The following is a 9,459-nucleotide window of genomic DNA, read 5'->3' on the forward strand; positions in this document are numbered from 1 at the left end:
AGACAGGAAAGTGGGGCATACTTAGCCCTTCCTGGGTTCAGGGACACTTTATGCCACCTCCTTTTGTAAGCTGATTCTTATTGCCTGTGTGAAAGACAGTGCTTGCCTTCTAAGGGCTTGCAATTTAGAAGGGGGCTGCAAAAAAACAGGATTGGGGTGCCCACTTGGTCACCTGCCCCTCTCCCTCACACTGATTTTCCAATCCTTTCTGGGTCATGAGATTGGCTTAAGGGAAGGGAGATGGGACAGGGCCCAAGAGGGGACAGAGCAGGAAGGAGAGAGCAAGGGCACTGGTAGTCTTTGGGGTCAAGAGACAAGCTTGGTATATAATGATCATGGCCCAAGACAAAATATGGGATCTATTCCCAAAGCCGATTGTGATGAGAAATTCCTTCCTTGTCCCCATTATCTGATCTAGCTTTTCTTCCACACTTCAGAACTTAGGTAATATACAATGTTAGAGCTGGAGGGTTCTTTGATCTTGACCAATCTCATGAGAGACAAGGAAACCAAGGGCCCTAGAAGTGACTTGTCCAAGGTCACATAGCTAATTCACAGCAGAGGTGGGACTAGAACACTGGCTGACCAATAGCTCTGTGTTCTTCCTGTCATATTGGGTTGCCTCCATCTGGTCCTACTATATAACTAACCCTTTCTTGTCTTCCCTGTTTGACCACCAAACTGCAGAATTAGAGTTAGAAATGATGCTAGAGATCAAACAAGAAGCCCCTTTACAACATCCTCAAAGAGTAGTCACCCACTATTCCCCAGGGACCTAGGTGGTGGAGTAGCTGGAGCACTGGGCCTGGAGGCAAGAAGACCCAAGTTCAGATCCTGACACCAGCTATAGGACTCTGGGCAAGTCATTTAATCTCAGCCTGCCTCAGTTTCCTTAAATGTAAAATGGGATGATAGGTTCTACCTCCCAAGGTTGTTGTGAGAATGAGATAAGATTTGCACATGCTCTGTAAACTGTAAAATGCTTTGCAAATGCTAGCTTTAACTATTGTTATTGTTACTATTACCATGAAGTTATGATGTGAGGGCTTTCCTAACAAGGCTAAGAATTTCCCCTAAGTTATCCTTGCATTCCAGCATAAGCAGTTCACATTGTTCTCAGCCCTGATGACAAGGAGAATGAGGGGTGAAGAGCCCCAGATGCCCCAAATTCAGGCATCGCCCAGATCCTCTTCTCAGGGCTGAGGTGGGCTGGGGAGAAGCTCTGTTCTTACCAGTGTCTCCACAACGATGGGCACCAGGCTGCTCAGAAAGCCCGGAGGTGCCTGGAGCACCTCTGAGGAGAAACGAATGGCTCGACGAAGGATCTGGCGGAGAACCAGTCTGAAAGTGGAGGACACAGATCCAGAGATAAAAACATCTCTTGTCTGCATTCTGCACGGAGACAATTCTCAGTGCAATGTCTGTTCTCCTGCTTCCCCACCCTGTAGCCAGCCCCCCTGGGGCCCTTCCAGACTTACGAGGCTCCAGACATGCCAGGATAAACCCCATCAGCCATGCAGATACTCAGGGTGCGGATGTGGTCAGCCACCACACGGTATGCCATGTCTGTGCGTCCCCCATCTGCCTTCCCCACCTGGCCCTGATATGGGGGGGCCCTGCAGCCCTGAGGGAGTGAGAAGAGACGCAAAGGATCGATCAGACTCTCAGAGACTTGCTTTTGCCTCCCCTCTGGCCCCTTTAAAATCTCACCCTGTGAATATGTGAGTGTTGAGGGATGGGAGGGCTGGGTAGGTGAAGGGGAAGCCTGGAGGGATGGGCTGTTACGAACTCTCCCCAGGTAGCCATAGCAGCAGATGACCACATCCAGCCTTGTCTGGGATAGGAAGCAGGAAATCAGGGTCTTGGACAATCAACAAATAATTACCAAGTGCTTAGTGCACTACAAAGAAGTCCCAGGTCTTGGGTTCATATCCTCCCTCTGATTTTTATTAGCTGCGTGATCTTGGGCAAGTCACTTAATTTCTCGGGGTTTTGGTTTCTTCATCTGTAAAGTGGGAGGGGATTGGCCACGATGGCCTTTGAGGTCCCTTCTAGCTCTCACTAGACACATTTCTTGTCTTCAGGAGCTTACAGGGTGGACACTGACCACAGAATCTCAGGGTTTTGAATGATAAAGCATTTGAGAGATCAGCTAGCTCAACCTGCTCATTTAATAAAAATAGAAACTGAGTCCTGGAGAAAGGAAATTATTTGCTCAAGTAGTAAGTGGTCAAGCTGAGATTCAAACCCAGGTCCTTTGACTCCTGATCTAGTGTTCTTCCCTCTACAACATGCATAAGATGGAGAGGAACAAGCCTTCCTTAGGAGATCACCTAGTCCAAATACCTCATTTCACAGGTGGGGAAACTGAGACCCAGAGAGGAAAAAGGACTGGTGTGAATCAAACAGCAGGTATGCAGCAGAATGGGGATAGGACCCATGGGGATATGACCCTAGAGGATCACAAATGCCCCATGTGCCCCAGCTCTTCCACGGATATACTTTGTGACTCTGGGATGGGCATTGCTTGGTAGGGAAAAGGTGGGTTGGGCCTTGGGTCCAAGGAGGCCAGCTTAGTGTGTGTGTGTGTGTGTGTGTTACCTGCTGGATAGCTGTAAGCAGTGGGGAGAAGAGGTCTGTGTCATATGTAGAATGTTTGTTCTGCAACACAGCCACCAGCCTTTCCAGGCCCATGCCGGTGTCCACATGCCGCTGGGGCAGGAGCTGCAAGCTTCCATCTGCCTCCCTGATGACAGCAGGTTAGTTACAAAGAGTTTCTGAGCACCACAATTCCCTCAGTGATGACTGCTTTAGGATTCTAAGTATGAGGTAGAATTACTAGGGAAAGGGAGAGAATGGTGGCAACAGTGTAAGGGACCTGAACAACCTGCCCCCCCAGGCCATGGCCTAGTAGTCACGGTCATCAACCACGACCAGCCACCAGTGGAGGTGTTGGCCTTTTTCTTCAGGTTTTGCTCCTCCCCTTAGAATGCAGAATTCCTTTCCTAGGCAGGTGCTCAGGGTTGCCTCTACTTCTGAATATCCTTCACCCTTAGATTCATGTAGCTGCACAGCTAGCCAGGATCTTAGAAATCAGCTAATGTAATAATTTTAAAACTGCCTACCAAGTGCTGTGAATACGGGCTCAATGAGAAAATGTCAATACTGACAGTCGTCTTTTCTTGAGAATATTAAGTTACATTTATTGAAAATACTTGAAAGGTAGACTTCCAAGTATTTTATACACTTAGAAGAAATTTTAATTTCTACTGGATTCTATTGGTATTTTATAGACGTATTGATGATTTTTATGGATTTATTTTATATTCTTCAAGTCTGATGAAGTTATTGTTTCAATTAATCTTTTAGATGGCCCTTCAGGGTTCTTTAAGTACATTATCATATTATCTGAGAATAGGGATAATTTTATTTCTTCTTTCCTTATCGTTATTTCTCTATTTTTTTCTTGTCATATTGCTATAGCCAGTCATTCTAATATTATGTCAAATAGAAGTGGTGACAATAGATATCTTTGTTTTACCCCTGTATTTATTAGAAAGGATTCTAGTTTATTTTTGTGATAAAAAAAATGGCAGCTCTTGGTTTTAGATATATATTATATATCATTTTAAGGAAAGGCCCATTTATTTCTATACTTGCTAGTGTTTTAAAAGAAATGGCTTAGATCTTATAAAAAACTGTTTCTGCATCTAATGATATAATAATGTAATTTGTGTGGATTGTATTGCTAATATGTTAATTATTTTATGGTTTTCCTAGTATTAAACCAGACCCAGAAGAACAATTTGTATTATAATATCAATATTATAAAAATGAACACTTTCAAGGACTTTTATGAACTGATGGAGAATGAAATAAGCAGAAGCAGGAGAACAATTTATACACTGACAACACTGTAAAAACAACTTTGAAAGTCATGAGAACAATGATCAATATAGTGACTGTTGGGAACTCCAGAGGAGTTCTTTACATGATTTAGGATTTACGGTGTGGAATGAGACATGTATATTTTGGTATATAGCCATTGAGGGTATTTGTTTTGTTTATTATATACATTTGTTACAAGAAACTTGTTTTTCTTTTCCCCCCAATAAGGTAGAGTGGAAGGCAGAAAAAATAGATTTCTGTTTATTTATTTTTTAGTTAGAAAGAAATGAGGAAGACTTCTACAGATGTAAACTGCTATATGTACTTTCAGGTGAGGTCACTGTATTGTTACTTTTATTTAATTGTTATACTTCACTACAAAAGAGCTTTCAAGAAGTGGGAATGATGTGTAAATATGTCTGTAATGAATTATACACCAACCAAAAAAATACTTATTCCACATGGCAAAAATTTGGCATGGAATTAGAATTAATTTCCACTAAAATTTATCTTAACTCTCTCCATCATCCTGTTGTTGATGGGACCTTTTAGATCCTTGGGCTCCCAGAATAACAATTGTAGTATCCATCAATCTATTTCATGCCCAAAGCTTGAGAAACTTTGATCTAGTCTACTGTCTTGTCCATATTCATAGAACGAATCAATGGGACCAGAATCCAGGTTACCTGATGCCAAGTCAGCACTATTTCCATGATACCACGTTGCCCTGTTACCTGTTATACTGCATGAAGACCAGATTCCAGAGCTCTACCAGTTGGGGAGGACCCACTTCTCCTGCTAGATCATAGTGGATTTCAGTACAGGGTCCACAAGGTCCTGTCTCTCCCATCTCCCAGAAATTTTCTGATGGTCCAAAGGGAAGCACCCGGGAAGAAGGTACCCTAGTTAAGTGTGGGGGAAAAAAACTGGCTGAGTGTTGACAGGATTAGGCAATCTATGGGAAAATCTAGAGCAGGGGTCGGCAATCTTTTTGGCTGTGAGAGCCATAAACGCCACACTTTTTAAAATGTAATTTTGTGAGAGCCATACAATGCTCACAGTGCTCACTCCTATAACAGTGCCTGAAAAAAAAATTGACTTTATGGCTCCTGCAGAAAGAGCCATACGTTGCGACCCCTGATCTAGAGGAATCCTCTCCATTCTGTAAATAGCATGAATCTGTAAACTTGACTAAACTATGGCCTTCTAGAGTTAGCCTTAGAGTCTTCTGTGATGCTCTAAGGCAAGATCTGGGGCAAGGCATCTGTGGACCTGAGATCAAGTTTGAAAATGTCTCCTCTAGTATTATTCTTTGGAGGCTTCACAGTAACACATGCAACTTGACTCATTACAATATAAATACCTGGGTGCACAAAGAACAAAATTTTCTGATGTTATAAATGTGGCTGTTTACACAATGGAATATTTAAAAATGTCCTTCACTTCCACCTTCCCAAATGTGTATTGTGCCTTAGGTAAAATGCCTAACTTGCTTATTCTTAATTTTGGCTGTGGTTGAGTGCAAGAGATCTGAACTCCTCCTCTTTCCTTTTTTCCCCAAAGAACCAAAAATATAGGATGCAAATTGGCAGCTTTCCAAAGGCTTAGCCTCATATTTTTTTATAACCCTTCAAAACCATGCTTACCCCAAGCTGAGCCAGATATCCCTGCTTTCGTAGTCTGGGGCCAGTCCCTCAGGAGGATTACCACCAAAGTAAGTTACCCACAGCCTGTCCTGAGGAATCTCATAGATGTGGGTCAACAGCTCCCAAGCCATGCTGCAGGCCTCTTCCTGGGTAAGGAATGATGAGTATTATGGAGAGATGCCATTGTCCTTCTGTAATCCTCCTATATAACCTAACTCTTCAGAATTCATAGGAACAAATCTCCTTGAACTCACCATATGTGTTCTTATTTCTAAACTTTGCCTTAAGGCATCCTCTCTTCTTAAGATGTCCTCCCTCCTGCTTTTGGCTTCCACAAGTCTTAGTCTTCCTTCAGAGTCCAGCTGAAGTCATACTTTCTCTAGGAGGCTCTTCTGAGACATTCGAGCTCTCAGAGATCACCCTACTTCTCTGGACTCATATAGTGCTTTGATTCTGTACCCTTTGTTCAGCAGGTATTTATCAAACATGTCCCACGTGCAAGGCACTGAGCCAATGTTCATAAACTCACAATCCAATAGGAGAGATAAGATATTTATATAAATATGTAGAATATTAGCACATTTTCTGTTTCCGCCTGGTGTCTGGCTCAGGGCTCTATACAAGGGTGAATGGATACATGAAGGATGGAAGAAGGAAGAGAGATCCATCCACTGACTAATAACACCTTTCTTTGCTAAGTCTTGCCTCTTCTCTTTCCCTGACTGTAGGGGCCTTGATTAACTCACCTTAAAGTATTCACCTCCAAATGCCCAGTTGCCAAGCATCTCAAAGAAGGTGTGGTGGGAAAGGTCTCGGCCTACATCCTCCAGGTCATTATGTCGCCCTCCTGTCCGAACACACTTCTGGCTGTTGGCTACTCGCCGGAACCGGGCCATCTCACTTCGAGGGTCCACTGTGCCCAAGAAGATTGGTTTGAACTGGGATCAGAGTACATGGAAGTGGATCCCACAATTAATAACTCACACTTTAATGGTTACATACATAATCTTTTCTAGTCCTCAGAACCTGGAGAGGTGGAAAGTGCAAGCACTATCCCATGTTACCACTCAGGCCACTAAGGCCCGAACAGATTTAATGACTTGTCTAAAGATATACATGTATCAGCTATGAAGTCGAGTCAGGACTTTAACCCAGCACATGTTCTATTATGTCATGCTTTCAAGTTACTAGCCAAGTATAGGGAAGGTGGAAGGTGAGCTCAGAATGACTAGGACATAGATTTTTACTGAGTAGGAAAAGAGAGTGGGCAATCTGAGAGCTGGGTGTGATCTCTAAAATGAGGAAGATTAACTATCTGATCTTTAAAGTTCTTTCCAGTTCTAACATTCTACTAACCTAGAGAGTAAATTAATCAAGCAACATGCATTTATTAAGCACCTACTGTCTGCCAGGTATTGGGGATGCAAATGAATAAAAGAATCCTTTTGAAGAATGAAATAATCTTTACTCACAAGAAGCTTAAATTATATATACATTCTACATACTATAGAAGGTGCTACTTAAGCTGAGTCTCAAAGGAAGAAAGGGATTCTTTGAGGTAAAGTTGAAGGAGGAGTGCATTGGAGGTCCCAGGGAGATCACCAGGGCAAAGATGGCATACCATGTGGGAGAAATAGAGAGGCCAATATGGTTCAAAGAGTGTGGGAGGGAGGAAAGATAAGGGTTATGAAGGGCTTGAAAAGTAAAAAGTTTATCTCAAAGAGGAAAGAACTGACTATATAGGGTAGTAACATGGTTGGACCTGTGCATAAAGAAAATCACTAACTCTAGTTGTTCCCTGTTTTTTAAAAAATATATATGCATATATATTTAATATATATATATATATGTATATATCAATGTATAAGATGGACTGGAATGGGGAAATGTTTTTGAGAAAGGCAAGCCAATTAAGAAGTTGTTTCAGTAATCTAGGTGAGAGGTGAGAAGATCTATGAGTAGAGGGAAATGGTCAGAAGAATGTGGTGATTTGGCCACTCACTGGATATAAAGGGTAAGGAAGTAAGGAGTCAAGAATAACAGCTAGGTGGCTCAATGAAGAGAAGGCTATACCTGGAGATGGGAGGTTCTGGGTTCAACTCTAATCCTAGCTACTTCCTGATTGTGTAACCCTGGGTAAATCATATAATCCTAATTGCTTTGCCCTTACCACTCTTCTGCGTTAGAACTAATACATACAATTCTAAGACAGGAGAGGATTAAAAAAAAAGAATGGCAAGATTACAAACCTTGGAAGCTGGGATGGTGATATGTTTGGGAAAAGGGTGAGCTTACAGAAGGAAGAAAATGAGTTCTGTTTTAGACATATTGCATTTGAAATGTTTCTGTGATGTCCAGTTTGAAATGTTCTATAGGTAATTGGTGACACAGGACTGAAGCTCAGAAAAGACTGGAACTATACCTCTGTACAGAATATAAACCGCTTGAGGGAAGGAAGTCTTTTGTATTTGTATCCCCAGGGCCTAGCACAATGCCTGGCATATAGCAGGTGCTTAATAAATACTGGATAACTGTACCAAAGAGAAGAGAGTAAAGAAAGTGTAGGTTTGGTTCTAAGACAAACCCTTTAGTGAGTTTTTTTTAAAAAAAGCTTTTTAAAAGATAATAAATTGGGGGCAGCTGGGTGGCTCAGTGGATTGAGAGCCAGGCCTAGAGATAGGAAGTGATCTCAGACACGTCCTAGCTGTGTGACCCTGGGCAAGTCACTTGACCCCCATTGCCTAGCTCTTACCACTCTTCTGCCTTGGAGCCAATACACAGTATTGATTGCAAGACGGAAGTTAAGGGTTTAAGAAAAAAAATTAATCCACTGTATCACCAACTTGCTTCCTATATACTACTACTGCCACTACTACTTGTAAAAAGCTAACCCATTGGAAATTCACAATAATTCTGAGAAGAAAGTGCTATTATATCCCCATTTTACAGATAAGGAAACTGAGATTGAGAGAGGTTAAGTGATTTGCTTACTGGATCTGAACTCCTGTCTCCCCGACCCCAAGTCCAACACTCCATTCACAACACCACTTCATCCTTACTAGAAGAAGCTGAAAGATGGGACCTGGATTTCCCCAGGTGTCTCCCCATTTCCTGGTCCTTCCTCACGTGAGTCATTTCAACTCCAAGAAACTGCGCACAAATTTCCTTAGGGCAAAAGTCCCGAACCACCGGCCGCAAACCCCTTTCTAAGACCTGGGCACCCTCTCGAACATGTCCCGCCTCCAATCGTTACTAGCCAAAGGGAGGCCACACCCCCTCAGCTCCCACCCACTCAGCTTTCTCAGGCTTTTCGCTCAAGCTCCGCCCCCACCTGGTTCATTCCCGCATTGACGAAGAGCAGGCCAGGGTCGCTGCGAGGCCTTACGGAGGCAGAGGGCACTAGCTGGTGGCCATGACGATCCCGGAAGAAGTGAAGGAAGGCAGTTCGGACAGCCGAGGCCGAAGGCTGGGGAGGGTGTGAGGAGAGCTGACGGCGGTGGGGCCGGGTCCTGGGACAGGGGCTTTTCCATCCCGGAGCCCTGCGGAAGGCCCGCCGCAGATACCCGTTTGCCGACCACGCCGCCGCCATCTTTCCTTCTGGCGGTGGCTTCTCGGGGTCAGGGGTCATGGATGTAGTGAAAGGAGGATTATGGCAAGTGAGAAGGGACAATTTTGTGCAGCGGCTCCTGCTGGAGAGGTTTTCTAGCATTTTGGCGTTTGGAACTTTTTAGAAAGAACTGGGAGAGGATCCAGGAATACCTCAGTCTTTTATTCAATATGAGATCCGTGTAGGGCTGGAAAGTACTTTAGAGTTCATCTGGTCCAACTCCTTCATTTTACACACGAGACTCCGAGAAGGTTCATTGAATTGTCCGAGGTCATACAGGACAAAGCCAAAATTTTGATCAATAGCTATAACGAAAGC

At 43.4% G+C, this 9,459-nt stretch overlaps 1 protein-coding gene across 1 annotated transcript in view; it reads right to left on the minus strand.

Moving 5' to 3' along the window:
- The window catches only part of AARS2 (alanyl-tRNA synthetase 2, mitochondrial), an 18,022-nt gene extending 8,824 nt beyond the window's left edge, over window positions 1-9,198 (minus strand). Inside the window, exons 1-7 of the mRNA XM_044672901.1 lie at window positions 8,866-9,198; window positions 6,281-6,472; window positions 5,535-5,680; window positions 4,623-4,790; window positions 2,602-2,746; window positions 1,479-1,624; window positions 1,233-1,341 (exon numbers count right to left, since the gene is read on the minus strand). Of these exons, the coding sequence (XP_044528836.1) occupies window positions 1,233-1,341; window positions 1,479-1,624; window positions 2,602-2,746; window positions 4,623-4,790; window positions 5,535-5,680; window positions 6,281-6,472; window positions 8,866-9,162 (1,203 nt within the window). The 5' untranslated portion in view covers window positions 9,163-9,198. The remainder of the gene's footprint in view (window positions 1-1,232; window positions 1,342-1,478; window positions 1,625-2,601; window positions 2,747-4,622; window positions 4,791-5,534; window positions 5,681-6,280; window positions 6,473-8,865) is intronic.
- Between the last annotated feature and the right edge of the window lie 261 nt (window positions 9,199-9,459).

This window comes from Gracilinanus agilis, chromosome 4 (genome assembly GCF_016433145.1).
Source record: "Gracilinanus agilis isolate LMUSP501 chromosome 4, AgileGrace, whole genome shotgun sequence".
Classification (NCBI taxonomy): Eukaryota; Metazoa; Chordata; class Mammalia; order Didelphimorphia; family Didelphidae; genus Gracilinanus; species Gracilinanus agilis.